At 39.3% G+C, this 17,921-nt stretch overlaps 2 protein-coding genes across 3 annotated transcripts; one reads left to right on the forward strand and one right to left on the reverse strand.

The window, feature by feature from the left end:
- Positions 1-330: 330 nt before the first annotated feature.
- On the reverse strand, positions 331-10,217 carry dctn4 (dynactin 4). 2 transcript variants are annotated; one of them, XM_067598864.1, is made up of 14 exons: positions 10,026-10,217; positions 9,029-9,099; positions 8,724-8,902; positions 8,448-8,491; positions 7,874-7,981; positions 6,760-6,780; positions 6,149-6,222; positions 5,280-5,392; positions 5,071-5,180; positions 4,902-4,975; positions 4,261-4,315; positions 3,562-3,669; positions 1,975-2,072; positions 331-1,842 (listed from the first exon to the last, which is right to left on the reverse strand). In XM_067598864.1, the coding sequence occupies exons 1-14, from the start codon at positions 10,158-10,160 to the stop codon at positions 1,623-1,625; spliced, it is 1,410 nt and encodes a 469-aa protein (XP_067454965.1). In that variant the 5' UTR covers positions 10,161-10,217; the 3' UTR covers positions 331-1,622. The 2 variants fall into 2 exon arrangements, with proteins under 2 accessions (XP_067454965.1, XP_067454966.1); XM_067598865.1 differs by lacking the exon at positions 6,760-6,780 and having other exon boundaries at positions 10,026-10,216.
- Positions 10,218-12,692: 2,475 nt separating this feature from the next.
- gpx3 (glutathione peroxidase 3) lies at positions 12,693-17,798 on the forward strand. Its single transcript, XM_067598873.1, has 5 exons — positions 12,693-12,916; positions 15,736-15,886; positions 15,971-16,088; positions 16,605-16,704; positions 17,295-17,798. Exons 1-5 carry the CDS (start codon positions 12,842-12,844, stop codon positions 17,514-17,516), a joined length of 666 nt encoding a protein of 221 aa, XP_067454974.1. The 5' UTR covers positions 12,693-12,841; the 3' UTR covers positions 17,517-17,798.
- Positions 17,799-17,921: the final 123 nt, after the last annotated feature.

Here is a 17,921-nt window from a genome sequence, read left to right on the forward strand (position 1 = left end):
TCCTATTGTTGACAAGCAGACATTTCATCGTCATGACTCATATCCTGGAGACTGCATTTAGTTTTGCTTGGATTTCTTTAAAATGTTATAGTCTAGATCCATTTGTTATGCTTTCTCGTGCATTACTACCCTCAGAAGAATATCATCAGAAGAATTCAAGACTATCTCCTGGAACACATATGCCAGTTTCCTCTGATGTCTACCCAAAGCAGCTCTCCCCAATGCAACCACTGTCTAATAAAAACTGTTTCCCTGTAGCTCCATCCTGTGGTGAGAATGAGTACAGCACAATTCATGACAAACAAAAAACTGAAAAAGTCAAGACATCAGTTACAGTATCACATTATTTTTATTAGCCAGTACAGAAGATTAACTGTGTTGTAAGGCTCTGTTTTACTAAGTTTACACACTGAAAACCAAAAATGACAGCAGCTTACAATACACACTGACAGAGAAGTCAGTAAATCCTACAAACCAAAAGAATTTGTTTAAATCAGAAGAAAATGATAGTGTCTTAACACATTAAACCAATGAACACTTTGTACTTAAAGTAATTTGCAGAGGTTCTTATACACCCTCTCCATAGTGCCAAGAAAGTTACTGTGTGACTTCAGACAATAGTAAAACGATCCTCCCTGTCTGGGCGGGTGTCACCGTCACCCCAGAGAAACAAGCGTTGTTGAACAGAATAGAGTACAGAATCGGTAACTGCGATGACTAACGGTTGCAATATTCACTATAGCTGAAGCATGCGAGTTAATACGATACTGTTGTCTGCAGAAAAGGAGGGTGACAAGGATACGAAAGCGCAGAAGAGTGTGTGTGCTGCACGGTTGGGAAATGTATGGATTGTTCTTAGTTATGATTTCCGATTCTGCTCATCTTTTATTCTCGACAAAGTTTCTTGTGATCTCCTTGCTGTTACATTATTGCATACAACCACTCTTATCTTTGAGCACTATTTGCTACATACAGCAAAGGCGAGTATTCCACAAAACAGCTCACACATTTAATGAAACACAACGTACTTGTAAGAGTAAGAGTGGAGAGACTGGGAGGTTATAATTGCTTTGCTTCAAAGAAAATACTCTTATGTGATAAATGCTTTTTCACATTCCTGCAACAGCAAAAGCAGATTTTTTCCTACGAAATAAAACTTATTTTTAAATAAGTTAAGTAAATAAATGTGTATATACTGCATGTGGTTGTTTGCAGTTTATGTTAAGTTTGTAATAATAGATGGTAAAGTGTTTAAACTGAGGAGGATGATGTGGTGAAATACAGTATATTATCATGATTACAGTACTTTAAAGTACTTCTCATGAAGTCAAGTTGAACTTGATGCTCTTCTCAGGTAGTTTGTTTTATAAACTGGGCAGCATAGGGAGCTTTATATCATATATTTCACAATGTATCTGATGAGGCAACTTAATGCTGAAACAAAAACAACAACAAAAAAACTCCCTCTGGATCAATTGTATGCCAAGTAGATTTCAAATAGTTCTTTCATATTAATAAGCAGAATCAGAAATCATTTTTAAATTAAACCAATCCTCCAGTTAGCTCAAAGAACCCGACACTAAGACTGTGGGACTGTTTGAGGGTAAACTGAGCATTCATGTTCAGGGAGCGAGTGGTCCCAGCCTAAGCTCTACGTGATGGGTGAGCCAAATGGCCTCAGTGGTGGTGTCAGCTCCCTCCTCGCTCGGCCTGATGGGAGCTGCGAGGTTGCGGAAGTCGTGCCGGACCTTAAATGAAACAGTGACATCTGCATCCTCTTCTTTCTGAGGGATCACTTTGATGAAGAAACCAATCTTGTTGGATTTCCTGAAGGCAACAACACTGTGTAGGAGATGGACATAAGGTTAAAAGTTGCCTCACAATAGTTCACACGATTAATTCTGTGTGTGTGTGTGTGTGTGTGTGTGTGTGTGTGTGTGTGTGTGTGTGTGTGTGTGTGTTTTGTTAACTTACTCTGGGTCATCCTGGAAGTCCTGAGGTTCAGCCAATTCATCGTACTCAGCAGCAGCATCTTTGCCTGCCAAGACCAGCTCTTTGCCAGGTACTATGACCTAAAAGAAAAAAGCAGTTCAAACATTCAATCATTTCAGACTGCTGTGAGGCCAACCAAGATTTTGATCTTTATGATGCTCCTCAGTTTTCTTTGAAACACGCTAATGTGGATTTATGTCTTAAAAGGTAAAAATACTAAACTTTATTTAATTTATTAACATGGTTTTAGCTCCTCTCTGGAGCCAGAGATTGTGTTGCATGAAGCCTTTCCAGCTGTCTGAACACATTCCTTCTCTGGAGTCAGGATTACATTTAAGAATCACACAGTTCTGAAATAAACCATTAGTGAACGGACCAAGACAGTTATAATGTGAGTACTAATATCGGGGTACCGGATAATGATATTTTCAGTTCTCAAATGATCACTAGCAGCTCTTTGAGGTTGCAAAGCTTATGACCACAGTATCTCTTGATGAATTCTATATGACAGTTTCCCAAAACCTGATTTGGACATACCTCGATTAATGTTTGCTCAGAAAATAAAGACAAATATGCATCCCGTGTGAGAAAATTTGGATCGCATTTGTGTGTAAACTGAATGTACTGTACCCTTTAAGTCATCAGCAAACTAAACTATTTAAGAGGTGAGTGAACACAGCCTTTGGAAGAGCTGGTTTTTCAAATCAACCGAGCGTGGCTGGATGTGGTTCACACAGCCCTCCAGGTGTTTGAATATCAGATCATGCAGAATGACACAACTGCACTCTCTGTTTGGCCGTAATGCGAACGGAAATGGGTCATGAAGACGCTCTGTTTTGGCCAGGAGCTTGTCCTTACCCAGCCTGGCCCATGAATTCATCACTAAAGAGGCCAAGACAAACAGCCTGTAGTCAATGAGAAGCCTCGGAGTGGCTGCTGGCAACAGGCGGCTCAGCAGACTGTCTTCCTCTGGAACACGGCACTCTCCTCTGTGCATGTGACAGCTGACAGATGGAGGTAAAATGGGACCGTAACTGCTGCGCATATGAGACCATGTGAAGGCTACCTATTCCATAAGGAGCGGGCAGCGTGAAGGAGCCGACCACCCTGCACACTCTTTAAGTTCGCTGGTAACACTGGAGGAGAAGTGTTTGACATAACGTGCAGCAATTAACAAGCATATGGTGAACAACTACCACAATCTGTAACTGTGCCCATCCTTTATATTCTGTTTGTAAGCCATACATTACCCCAAAACAAGCTGGTTGACACATAGCCTTGACATGCTGTCGTCTTATAAAGCTATTGGCTAATGGGAGGGAGGGAGAGGGGGGTATTCAGTTGAGTGCAATCTGCAACCTGACCACTAGATGCCACTAAGTCCTACACACTGGCCCTGTAAGTCTCCTTAAAGCAAGTCCAAACAGCTCTCTTTATCTCTTTATCCTGCCTTAGTGTCAGTAGAGGTAGAAGATACAAACATTGACAGTCTGTTTGACACTGATTGTGTCAAACAGACTGTCAATGTTTGTACTGTTGCTAGGAAAGGAAAAATAAACAGTTTAATACCTTGGCAGTGCTATTGATGTCATCAGGATCTTCCTCCTCACAAGCAGCCAATGAGACATGGGTGATGTTCTCCACTGGGTTGGTCAGAGTCAGCAGCACTTGGCTTTCCTAGATGGACAGGGAGGGAAAAAAGACCACAGTTTAACCCAAATTACCTTGTAAAGCTGATTGAGTTCATTTGTAAACGCTATGCAGTGCTCTGATGTTCAGTAAATATCTTAGGACCAAGGATTTTTGTTCAGGTATAGATTGCGACATTTTTTCCTTATCAGGGAGATTAAGTACAAACATATTCTTAGGAAAGCAAGGTGCTTTCCAGACTCTCCTGATTAACATCTGTATTAGTACTGACAAGTACTGTGAGATACAACATCTCTGATTGCTTCACATCTTGACTTGTGATGTTGATCATTCTCACTTTCATACTGGCCTCTGTTCTTGGTTGTAAAATACTTTTATCATCTTATTTATGACGTGATTTTGTGGTTGCTTTTACTTGTTGATTGTTTATGTATTGGGTATGAGATACAGGCTGAAAGGCAAATTTCCCTGAAGGACAATAATGATGATAATGTAATAATGTCGACCTAAGCTCAAATGGCATTGCTACTGCTGAGTCAGCCAGGTCTTTAAAAGCAGCGTAGAGTCGTTGAAGAAAAGAATACATTTCTGTGTAAACAATATGCTGTACAAACTGACCTTCATGTACCGGAGATTTGGAATGGACATAATTCTCACTTCAGGGATATAACTCCTGTAGGAGGAAAAGACAGAAAGCCGATCAACACATTGTAACATTCAAACACACTTACAGCATTTGAGAAAGCATTAAAAACTAAATTTGTTCAAAAGCTAAAATGAAAACAACAAAAATAAAGTTGATTGGACTGGAAAACATTTTCCATGCAATATGCCATGGCAAAGAAAAAGATTAACAATAATAAGTATTTACTGTGACAAACAGTCACTCTAGACATTTTGTAATTAATACCATCTTTGGGGATTCACAGCGTCTTTGGTGGTATGAGTTAAAAAGCCACCATTCACAAACCATGAACTCCTCAGAACATTATCATTGCTATTTGGCAGAAGACAATTTTAATCATGTAAAAACAAAAACAAAAAGTTTATTTTAATTTAAAAGTAACAATAACAATACACGTTTAATATTAAGCTATTTTTGCATGAAGAATTTCCTGAACATAAGCTTGGCTAACAGGACCTTAATCTAATTAAACTGCATCAGGCTTCAGGCTGATTTAGATGTTTCATTAAAAACTAATGTTCAACTACGTAATGAAAACAGATGTCCAGGACAGAATCTGATGACCAATACTCACACAGCCACCAGCTGGATTTTAAACTTGATTGAAGTAGGATTAAATTCTGGCTTGCTCAAGTTGTGCTCACATTTCTGGAGGAGGAAATTAAGAAAAACATTATTATCTAAATGTGATCCACATAAAAACAACAGCCTTCGATTGAAAGGACAGTAAAAGCCTCACTGACCCTGCAGCGCAGTGAGCGCTTCATCAGGAGGTGTTTGTGCCTGGGGTGGAGCTGAGATGCCCCCGCAGGCTGGAAGTCAGGCTGCAGAAGTCGCTGGCGCAGCGTGGTCACTGAGAGGAGGCAACAACATTTCAATTATAGAGCTCCTTACAAAAATCATTATTCTCAAATCATTAGTAATGTTTAGTGAGTGTTGGAGAACCTCTTACCCTCCGGTAAACTGATGGGCCTGGTATAACAATCTTCAGGCAGGGGCTCCACCTCATCAAGGGCCTGGGCAGGCTCAATGGTGATCTCCTTCTGGTCCTCACCCTCTTTAAGGCTATAATGAATGGCATTTAATATAAACTGAATGTTCACTCATTTCTATCACTCGTCTATAATTGGCTAAAAAATACTTTCATGCTTTTCCAGAATTCAGTAAAACTATTTTTTTGTTAATTTGCAAAACTAATTTGAGGTAATCCATCACAGTTAACAGCTTTATTTCATGTCCGAGTTACATAACAGTTGTATGAGGTTCAGAAACGGGACTCAGTGTTGGTGCCTTAAAGGACACTATAACATCTGAGATTTGAGACTTGCCTACTGTGCAGCAACCTTTAAAAAAGTAAGAAGCAACTAAAGTCACATTATTTATGTATGTTTTTTCTAGTCTGCTTTACATTTGTCTCCTGGATGTGATTTCTTGCCAACATTCTTTGTCAATATAGCTTTTTTTGGCAGCCGCTTATTAATTTTCATATGTTGGGCAGGGTTATTGAACACTACACAGAGGACAGCTTTAAAAATGATCCCTGCTCACAACTGTATTAATAAACAGTGCTGATGATGTAACTTTGAGAGAAAATAAGGGTGATGAACTGCTCACTGTAATGGATTACCTACAGGTCTCAAGCCAAGTTTCAAGGCTCTGCAAACTGATTTTCATGGCACACTGAAAAACCAATGGTTGCTGGAAGGTAAGAAATCACTTTAATCTATCTAAGTCACCAATAATATGAATTTGATAGAAAACAAATGTTACATGTGTGGAGTAAGAGCAGTAATTCCAGGTATATGACAAAAGACGACTCACGAAAGACCAGCCAGACTTGATATGGGAGCTCCAGGCCTCTGCCTCTGCAGTCTGGTACCAAGGCCATATTTTTCCTGAGTGAGTAGGAAACAACATGATCAAACATTTGGCCTTCTGAAAATGAAGGACTCAAAATAGCATGTATGTAATTACTTAATCTACAACTACTTTTGCTACAGACTACTTTTAACACTAAGTCAGGGCCCCAAAGGGAACTTCTGACAACTTTTAAAAACAAAACAGGGGGAAAAAAGATATTTGACATCTAAATAAACACTAAAACAAGCCAAAAACAATTGTGTTTGTCTTGTGGTAAGAGACAAAAACAGGAGCCTTTCTGCCAAGTACAGTGGGAGAGAATCAACTCTGACAGTCTGGGGATTCATGATTTGATTAGTATTAAAAATATTTTGATCTGGTTACACTACTGTATTTCTTCTCTCCCTCTAACCAACAGAAAGGCTCCCATTGTGCAGATCTCTCATTTACCCACGGAGACATTCATGTGATCTGTGAGGTCACTGCTAACATATTAGACATGAACAGAGATACAGAGATGACAGTGCTCCTGTAAAGACGAGACTACCCAAGTTGTGAAAAATACAACTCACCACCACATGAATAGTGTGTTGCTGGGGGGTCAAAACCAAAATATCAGAGTGCATTAGCAAAGAAAAAAAGAGAGAATACAGAACCAGGTGAAACCAAAGTGATTAAGCAAACATTAGTGGCAAATGGTGACATGCAAGAGCAACAGAAATGCATCAGTAATGGAAAACAACTGCAGGGCATCACAGCTTAAGTGTTTGAAAATGCTACTGATACACCATGGGAAATATCGCTTCACAGTACTGAATGTTAAATATTGTAAAAGCAGAAGGCAGGAGGTGTAAACAATGTGTCAACAAGCTCAAGAAGCATGAAGACCGTGCCCGCACCAACACGACTACATTTCAAAACCACTTTTCTTCTGTTGTGGCCTTCCAGCTACACACAGATGGCGTTTTTACACCTGAGAATGGTGCAGATAACAAACGTGCTTAAGAAAGGATATATCTGAAAACGTGGATCTCTTGTTGGAGAGTAGACGAGCAAAGCCAAGTTTTTCCAAAAAGATGACATATGACCTCGCAGGCACAGTGAGGTACTCTGTAGCAGTAAATTAACTTTGTTTAAATGCCATATTGTGCAGGTGTTGTCACTGATTTGCCTTTATGTATATGAAGACTTTGCAGCAGACATTTGCAAGCAGTCCAGCTCAGGAATTATTATTCAAGAGTGTTTTACAAAAGAAACAGAAAAATATGTCAGTTACAACAACCAAATTAACTACTGAAACACTTTGTTTCACATGTAAACAGAGCTTTCAGATTTATCTGCCTTCGTGTGGACATGTGGCACTCCAACTCCAAAAACTACTCCAGCTGTTATAGCAAATTATTCCCACCTGTTTTGGTTTAAGGTGCACTAATCATATAATATCCTCAACAGTGCATATATTAAGTGTACCCTTGGTAATATCATTGAGATTTAGGGTGAGCTTCTGTATCAAATCAGTCTCTTAGAAGCAAATGCTGATAAAAGTTCTTCTCCAATAGTATCTGCACATTTTGTAACATTTACAATGAGACAACAGGCTGTTTGACATTTAAAAAGGTTAAAGAAGACAGGGCAGAGTTTTCAAAAGGTTGAGTGCAACTGTTGAGCTCAGAGGGAGCAGAGTACCGAGAATGCCAGAGGCATGCACTGTCGCCTCCTGGCCAGCTTCTTCCTGTCTCTCTCCTGCTTCTCTCTGTGAGCCAGCTGCTGGTAATACTCGATCAGCTTGTTGATCTGTAGGGAACAAAAATTCGATCCAGAGATGGTCATCGATACTCCATGTATTTTATGCCAACCCTCTCCCAACAATGTCTCACCAACAGTGTCGTAGCACAACATACTGTATGGTTACACTTTGAGGTCAGTAAATAACATTTGAAAGGGAACTATTAATACAGATGATTTTTATTTAATATTTGTGAATGTGAGGTACTCTGCAATAGATGCAAAAATATAAGATAATCTGTTTTAACAACAATTTAAATGATGACAAATAAAAAGAGCATTTTTAAGTTGTTTATTTGAGGGACCACTGTTGTTCGTGAGGCACTAAGCAACCGCTTAGTTTGCTTTTGCCTCAGGCCGGCTAAGTGTGTGGGGGATTTACTAAGAGACATCTATTCAAAAATATATCAATGTGTGATCAGGAAACATGTGAGCAACTCGAGAGAATTTAAATGACCACAGGAGAGAAACTTACCCGCTGATTATGAGGATTCTCTGGCTCCTGCCATCCACCACTAGCTGCAGTGAACAAAATGCACCAAAAGATGATACTTAGACATTTTAGTCATAAAGAACAAATAAAACCCATACCAGCTTTATTTCTGAGCTGAACTAATGAGCAACTGTGGAACAGGACTTTGACAGAAGATGGTGCTTTGGTAGAGTTGATGCATCTTATTCCTTTTGTTAAAAGTTTGGAAATATTGTCAATATGACCACATGAATGTGTCTACATTATGTCAGGACCCACCAACTGATTTGTCAGCCATTCCCACATCCCTGGATGTCCAGCGGCAGAAGCCACAGGCCAGGTAGTAGGCCTTCTTCATCGCAGTCTTGGTAGGATCATCAGGCAGAGGAGCTGGGATGTTAGTGGCCCGGGTGGACAGGGTGTGCATGCAACATGGGCAGTCGAAACAGTTGGCACACCTGGAGCGCACAGAAATTGAGGAAAGGAAATTAATTACATAAATATGCCAAAGTAGGGGAGACCAGACAGCTATGACCACTTTACTGATATACAGCTTTCTCTACAGGTCTGCAGGTTAGTCTCACCTGTTCTTTTTGAGCTTTGCCTCTGCAGATGGCATATTCTCCAGACAGCTCGGGCAATAGTGGGAGTCCACCTGATCAGAGAGAGAGGTACAAGGGAAGACAATAAATATATGTATGTGACTAACTGAGTAGCAGCATCTCCATATACTGTAGTGGAAAGTCTATTAAAGGAAAGAAAGCTTTTACTTCTCCCAAAGTTGATTTTGTTTTCTTTGTCCATTCTTAGTTGTTTTTGAAAGGATTATGAAATGGAATAATTAACTGAAAAGGGGAGACAAAAACTTTCTTTATCCAATTTGCTTTTCTTTTGTTCATTTCATTAAACTTACACTTTTTTAACTTCAAAAATGTGCATCTAATTCTTTCATTTTCATCGGTTTCCTAAATATCAGTGTCAACACCCACAACGTTAGCATTTAATTTGGGCAGAGTGGTGCGATGACAACAAAAGTGTACTGATGGAATTATTTAGGAAGAAGTCTTGGTGGAAAATAATCTCAAGTTTGGATCCAAAATGTAGAAAAATCAAAGACTACGAAATGTGAGGTTGACACACAGGAAAAATCTAGGCTATATGACTCTGGGTGTGGTGACTGAGAGCCACGTTAACAAGCTGCATTTTGACCGTAAGAAAGCTATCTGGAGGTAGACTTACGTTAAAACAATCTTTATTTATTGTTCGGACACTCAGCTCATGTAAATATCCTTTATAACCGTTATAAACATCAACGTTTAGCTCCATTAGCAAGCGCTAGCATATTAGCCGCTAAGAATAACGCGAACTCCAATAAGGGTTAAACCGTCGCTAACAGCCAATGAGATTACGCGACTGTTGGACAAAATGTTGATTGACAAGCGGCTCGGCCATACAATGCGCGACATGGTTCGACAAATCCCGCCCATCTGTCAAAGCTACTAGCCAGCCGGCTAACAACAAAGTAGCTGCTGACTTGGCTAATAGCGAGCTTATCACAATCAAAGCATAACGTGAACGTACCTCGTGAGACACACATTCCAGAGACCGTAGCTCACTACAGTATCGACAGAAATAAAGCTGAGATATGGGGGCTCTGATCCTTTTCTCTCCACGGACCAGATAGACAACTCTATCTGGCTGCAGAAGGGACGCCATCTCTTCACCAGCTCAGCCGAGTCCGAGCCGAGAGCTCTCTGTGTCGGCACCGCTGGAGCTGACGTCACGGATAACAGAGAGCTCAGTGTCGACCTCATGTGGTGAGAGTTGAAACTGGGCTCCCTACACGAATGGATGGATGAATAGATGGATTACTATTGGAGGTGACCATCTGATGTAGAAAGAAAGAGCTCAGTCAAAGTTGTGTCCTGATCGTTATTCATTGATCAGGACACAACTCTACAACTCAGACTCTCTTTATTGTCAACCCATCCATATACAAGTATACATTTGGGATAAAATACCATTTCCCAGGAGCCTATGGTGCAACAAACAGGTAGACAGTGTAAGACATAAAATACACAACATAGGGATATAAACTGAACAAAGCTGTGCATAACATAATAGTGCAAGAGACAAAGACTGTGGTGCAAACAGTATAGACTATAAGACAGGACAGTAGTGAAAAGACAATGTAAACTGTAAAACAAGACACTAGTGCAAAAGGGCATTGACTGTAGTACAAGAAACTCCTCCCCTCTCTGCCGCAACATGGGATTAGGCTGTCGCTTTCCGCCCTGTGCTTTTGTTTCAATTCGTCCATAGCAGCAGGGTCAACCTCGCCCCTCCTCTTAGCATAGGAGTTCACTCAGTCCCTCAATAAAAGTTGCTCCCAGCAGCTTTATGAATACATTTTATGGGGAAACTCTTTGATAGGAACTTTAATTTCCATTTAGGAGGACCCATAATTGTAAGATAAGACAATTTGTGAAGACGGCCCCTACAGACCTGCCCTCAAACCTCTCTTAAACCACATCCGCAGTAAGTTTAAGCTAAACCTCTGACACAATGGTCTCCTGTGGCATTTAAGTGATTTCTGTAGGACACAGCAACTGGGTTCAGATGGTTCGGTTTACGCCTCAGCTTCTGAGGACACAGCAATACAGTTTAAAAGACCATGTAATTTTGTTCCAGACAGCACAAGTTTAAACCTGCCCTAAACTGCAGCTACTGACATAACAACAGCTCCACAAACTCTGATGATGAAATATTGTTTGATAGTAGAATAGGTCAACTTTGAGAAAATATAACAGGAATCACAGGTTTTCTTCTCTATGAGTATAGTGTCCCATAGTATTTTGAATAACATTGAAGTGCAGTGCAGTTTTCAACCTTATTATGTTTGTACCCTGAGGCCATTGTCTCATGATCCAGCTGTACCCACACCAGAATAGTTTTGCATGTAAATAAACCTGCATTGTCTTTTTAAGTTTGTGCTGAGCAAGTAAATGAAAAAGGCCTAAAGTTTCATTTGAATATCAGTCTTACAGTTCTGTACCTGCATGTCATTAAAATCACCATGGTTGCTGTAATAGTTATCAAAGAGTTTTTTTTAAATATTGACCATTTGTGTAGCATCTCAAGGATCTGTCTATGTGCTGTTCAACTTGATGGTCATCACTTTTATTTGAGGACATGTTTTCCCTTTAAGTTGAGACAAATTCACAAAATAAAATTGAACTGTGCAATATTACAGAAATAACAGGTGGATTTTCTCTTTTTCACAGGGTGCATTTATGCATGCAAACCAGTCCCTGACAGGTAAATATCAGTCATACCATTATAAAACTAGTATTACGTCTCAGTATTAAATAAGATCAGTTGAGGGAGTTCATATAAAACTACATGTTCAAGCTGAGCACATGCACTGGCAATGTGTGAGCCAGAGGAATAAAATACAGAGTAATAACTGACCAAATTCAGACTCTTCATTCAAACATTTAAACATCTTTTGCTTTCTTGCACTTCTTTTTCTTGAGTCTTATCTTTTTTTGTCTTAAATTTTGCTGCGTTATTGCTTTGCCATTTTCATGTTGCCGTGCTGCTTAATTTTCGTGGGATAACACACATCTGATGTGAACACTGTGTAAAACATTAGTCACAATCAACATTGCTGAGAAACAGTCCTGGGAAGAGGCCTGTCAGCCACCCACAGGGCATTTAGCCAAGTACCAGCTCACCATGGCAACAGCTGATCCGGGAGAGGGGAAATGATCCATGAATAAAAATTAAACCAACAGTATTTCTCATCTGTTCAGCAAAGGTGACGCTTACCATCTTGTACCCGTCAAGATTCAGCGAGGACCGGCTTGTCACTCCAAGTAGAACCTTTTATTCATTACTTTTTCCATGTATTTTTTTTCCCTCAACAATCTCAATGAATGCTGTTTATGAATGTTCACAGTAGGTTAAGCACCTGGCATGCTCAGAATGAAAGACAAGAACAGAAACCAACTGTGCTTGTTTTATTTTTGGCAGATTGTCAGAATTAGGGAATTTTAAGGGGGGACATTATTTAGTTATTCATAATAAACAAGAAACAGTGATATCAATTTGCCCCATAAAGAGCACTGGTTCCTCATTATGTTATTACTATCTGTCTTTTCTACCTAAGCACTCTGATCTATACTGCATTTATTTATTTATATATTTATTCATTCATGCATCTTTTTATTTAGGCCTGTCATTGCTTGCGCAGTTTGCGTCAGCAGAGGGCGTTATCTCAGCCAGCTGTGGCACCCCTCCACCCCTCCTCCTACCAGCAGAGGAGTTTATTTATCCTGAGGGAGAAGCGGACATACATTCACAGCGAGCAGACAACGCGTCTGTGGAAGGTCGACATGATGTTGATCCTCCTGCCTGTGCTGCTGCTCAGCCTGCTGCGACCCTGCACCGCTGGATTCCCGCTCACCCAGGTACCTGTTGCTCTCTCTCTCTCTCCACACACACACACACACACACACACACACACACACACACACACACACGCACGCACATGTTGTCCTATATGTTGTCAATTTTGCGGATATTACATAGACTTGCATTAATTTCCTGGTGACTACTAATCCTAACCCTAACCTTAACTCTAACCTTAACCACTGACTCAAAAATCAGCATTTTACCAATTGGGGACACAGCTTTTGTCCCCAAGACAGATCAGACAGACAACCTTAAATTGCATGACATCAGGTATTATTGTAATAATGCCAGTTCACATCTGTGCTGTATGAAGCTTAATTAAGATGTAGCAGAATACATGTCATGGTTGTTTGACAATGATTGTAACTATCAAGAGTCGTAACTAACCTATGTGCATGTTTTGCTGTCTATTTTAGTCATAATTTAACTTGTATGTTAAGAGGGTTGACAAACTAATGTATGACTGAACTTGACAAAAGAGCTAAATCACAATAACATAGCTGCAAAGGTGGGTGCATGCCAATTGGCAGCATCAATTCATGTTTGGCATGTTGTTAGGACTTTCGAGAATGTTCCTCTCCACAGATGAAATCATTTAGCTGTTTCTTTGCCCAATTAAAGCACCTGAAATTTTGGAGACCAAGGAACTGTGCTTGCCAGACCTCTTTTTATAGCTTATAAGTGCTGATAATAATTAGTAATCAGACTAATGGTCTCACACCAGCCGGATTTGATGAGGCTTGTGCAGATAAAATTATATAGACACCTTATTTTAACTTTATGATAGTCACAACAAATAGCTTTTTGTTGTAGTGTTTGTCATTGTAATTAAGTTTTTTCAATTTCATTTCGAACATGTAAAAATAAAAAAACAGATAATAACAAAACAAGAATAACAATAAAATGAAATAAACAATAAGCCTATACAACAACTCAATAAACACAAATTAAATATTACATGTTGGAAATGGAGTAGAAAGAGGTATACACTTATTTATACCTATCCCTTTCTCAACTACTCATCCATAAACTCATATATACAATTTATAAACAACTATCCCAATTCTATGTATCCACCCAATGTCAAAAAAATAATAAAACTTAAACAGTTAGCACAACCCTTCCTCATCCATATACCTCTTAAAAATGTTATATTAATATTAATCTTCTTGAACTGATTTATGTTTGTACTTTGTTTTAGCTTCACATCCAGATCAATGGATCTGGACTGAAAGACTGAAATACACATACTCTTCATAGTGGCCCAAACACAGAGTTTCTTTGAATCAGAATTTCCTCTTAAATTATAACCCCCCTCTCTGTTGGAGAACCTATTTTGCATATTACCTGATAGTAGATTATTTCTTGCTTCATAAATTATTTTTACTATACTATATCCATGAACTTCAATGTATATGACCATAAAAACAGCATGTTGCTGTGTTCGCTATATCCTCCATTGTTTACTATCCTTATGACTCTTTTTTGTATTATGCACAATGGCTGTAGGGTGCTTTTGTAGGTGTTACCCCATACCCCCACACAGTTACATCAGAGGTTAAATCCTTTGCCATGTGGTGTTGACATTATGTAAACTTTCATGGTCTCACAAATAAAGGAGACCATCAACCACAACAAAAAGTTAGTACATTTATGTATGATTGAAACTTTTTGCTTATCTTGTAATAAGGTATATCAGCTACAATTAATGCTACAATTGACAAATTTTGACCTTGAACACCTAGTGGTTTACACACTTTTACAAGCATGGATGACTCTGACAGTTTCTCTTTTCTATACATACAGTACCCATTGCTCAGGATCACGTCTGTTATACATATGTAGAGTCAATTGTGTAAAATACCATGTGTCAATATTTGAATTGTAATGTATAGTACAGAGGGATATTATTTCAAGGTGGGTACAAATCAACTCAGTTCCAGCTCAGCCTGCAGTTTTTAATCTATTCAAGTGCCTCCGCCTCTTTGAGAGCAATGTTCTCCTCGTCTGTTGACACTGGGCTTGTGTTTTGTAATGGGGCAGATGTCATTTGGCTGGCATACATAACAACAACAACAAGAGAGGTATGAGCGGGAAGAAAGGTGAAAGTGTTGCAGCTCTCCCCAGTGGGTCTTGTTTATTTAGTTAAGGCCCTAGAATCCATTTGCTGCTGTGCATACGTTGATGTTTGCACAGGAACCAGGACAGAGGGCCTTGCCAACATTTTTAAGCTCATTACAACAACAGTTCTTTAAAAAATGACGTGTTTTCAGAGAAACAGGTGTTAATGAGCATTTATTGTATTTCCTCACATTAAATATATTTGGGACACAATTTAGAAGTCATTATATTATATACATATGTCATAGTACTCATTAACTAGAGACACAAGACTATGAACAGGCAGTCTGTTATTGTATTATTCATGATTTACATAAGGGATGACTAGTTCTGGGCACATTTACTCATACACAATTTGTAGGTGTCTCTTGTTTGTCAAAGAGAAATAGAGGGTTTTTTATTTTTCAATGCCAAGAAAATTACTCAACAAAAATCATTAAAAGGAGTGGGTGTCTGACATGTTACAAAACACAGCACCCATAATCAAATATTAGTTTAGTAAGAAAGTGAGAAGAGTGCAAATCCAATGTCAAGGCCTAGCTTTTGGTGAGAAAATGTGAATCATTTGTTTGTCTGCATACGTAAGCATAATTTATGAGCCAAATACTATACTGAATAAGTGCTGTGTGACTGTGTTGTCTGTTAGGCAGCTGAAAAAAATATACATTGCATTGACCTGTGTCTGTACCCCCAGCACTGTGACGCTTCCATAGATGGCACCATACACAAGTATAATGCAAAGACCCTAAACGGGAGTAACACTGTAAACTTCAGTGACTACATCGGAAAGAGTGTCCTCTTCGTCAATACGGCTACATACTGAGGACTCACCCTACAGTATGTGGGTAAGAAACAGCACCACAGGCGTCATTATTTTGTGTAACAATGCAAAAAAACCAAAATATTTTATCTTTCTATTCTATTACCAGAACTGAATGCACTACACGACGAGATGAAACCATTTGGACTTACTGTTCTTGGCTTTCCATGCAACCAGTTTGGGAAACAGGAACCAGGGCAGAGACATGAAATTCTGCCAGGTTTAAAGTGAGAAATCTCTCTATTTCATTGCGAGCCTCAATTAGGTCAGAGCTACTGTACATATAATTTGCTGTCAGGTGAAAATCTTGTTTCTCCTAAATTTCAGCTTTCTGGGAACTTGAAAGTGTCTTCTATTGGATTTTTTTTCAACCTGTAGAATATGTGGAAATATGAGAATCCCCTAAATTTCAGTCACAATGATCTCACTAGACAGTATATATTGTAATATATATTTGCATAGCAGAATGTAGAGAAGAATTTGCAATAATGGTAAATCCTTTGTCAATCAACAAAACTTCATTTAATCAGGCTATTAATCAGGCAGTTTCTCGTAGTGGCCTCACAAACATGTTGAATTTATGTCATCTTATATCTATAGCAAAGTCTTCGCAGTAGATTGTGTCCTTTTGCTCTGCTTGGAGTGAATCCAGGGCAGCTGCCAAGTCGCAGCTCATGAAGCATCGGCTGCACAAAGTGCTTAGAGGCACGTCCACTGATAAGCATTCTCTCTCTGGATTCCAGACATGTCAGACCAGGCAATGGATATGTCCCAAACTTCCTGCTGTTTGAGAAAGGTGATGTGAATGGAAAAAATGAGCAGGAGGTTTTCACTTTCCTTAAGGTAAGTTTTCCCTTTCAAGATATGGACAGCTTGCGGATATGATACATCAGAGGTAGTCTGTTTATAGTAGTTAAAATCAAAAAAGTGCATTACGACTGTCATTTTCCAGCTGTGTACGAACTCTTTAAACAAAAGTATATCTCAACGTTTGTCACTCAAGGCTGGGTGCTGTAAAAAAAAATCTATGTTCTCTTTTATAATCTGACCTGCTGATAAGTTCTGGGCAGTTCTTGTTTACTTAATATTGCACAGATGTGCTCCCTCCCAGCACAGAAGGACAGCCAAACACCAACACGTTGAAGTGTTTCCAAATATAACTTTGATTAATAGCTCTCTGATTTTTCAATATTTTGAGCCACTGAAAAAACTTCTCACTAGGTTTGCTGGCTATATTTGATAAAGAATTATGTAGAACATTTTACCTTCATGTAAATGATTAATTTACTCAACAAAATGGTTTTATTGCAAATAAAAGCTGGTCTTGTGCCCATATAGATCTGTCGGGTGGACGTTATTCACTTGACTGTGCACAGAATTTGTTGCTCTCTCATATATCCTGTTTTGTTTTTATATTTTTTTTGTTCATGCAGAAATCCTGCCCTCCGGTTGGAGACAGCTTCAATAACCCCAGCGATAGATTGTTCTGGGAGCCTCTTAAGCTCAACGACATCAAGTGGAACTTTGAAAAGTTCCTGGTGGGGCCTGACGGGAAGCCATTGATGAGGTGGCACCCAAGCGTCAGTGTCTCAGTAGTCCGAGCTGATATTCGCAAACACCTGCTCCAAATGTTCACACAGCAGGTTTTTAATTAAATCTGTGTAATGAAATTAACAAGATAGCTTAAGTAGAATACAAGGGAATTGGTGTTAGAGTAATGTAACAGTTTCTGATGCATGAAGATGGCATGTTGAATGAAGAGGAGGCTTGAAAACAGAAACTCTGTGGTGCCTCTTCAGAGTCTGGGATTCAGGGCAGCTCTTCAGTGCATTCAGGCCGCCCTACACTCCCACAGCATCATGTCATCTTCTCAACACAGGACCTGCTAGCAATTATATCCTAAATGTCAATTACTTCCAATAAATCATGAGAACACACTCCTGCGCACTCCTTTCTTTACCGGAAACTGTTATACTGTGTGTCGTGCCACGGGGAGGTGATGATGTGGCCCCTTGACATTTCTATCTTACAAGAAAAATGCACAAAGAATATGAATAACC

This window comes from Thunnus thynnus, chromosome 9 (assembly GCF_963924715.1).
Source record: "Thunnus thynnus chromosome 9, fThuThy2.1, whole genome shotgun sequence".
NCBI lineage: Eukaryota > Metazoa > Chordata > Actinopteri > Scombriformes > Scombridae > Thunnus > Thunnus thynnus.

Bases quoted from the DNA above. Each gene is read 5' to 3' on its own strand.
- dctn4 (XM_067598864.1), bottom strand. From the start codon at position 10,160: ATGGCGTCCCTTCTGCAGCCAGATAGAGTTGTCTATCTGGTCCGTGGA. The intron at 8,903-9,028 runs GTGAGACTAACC...TGTGCGCTCCAG, and splicing joins GCAAAGCTCAAAAAGAACAG to GTGTGCCAACTGTTTCGACT. The intron at 8,492-8,723 runs GTGGGTCCTGAC...TGTTCACTGCAG, and splicing joins AATGGCTGACAAATCAGTTG to CTAGTGGTGGATGGCAGGAG.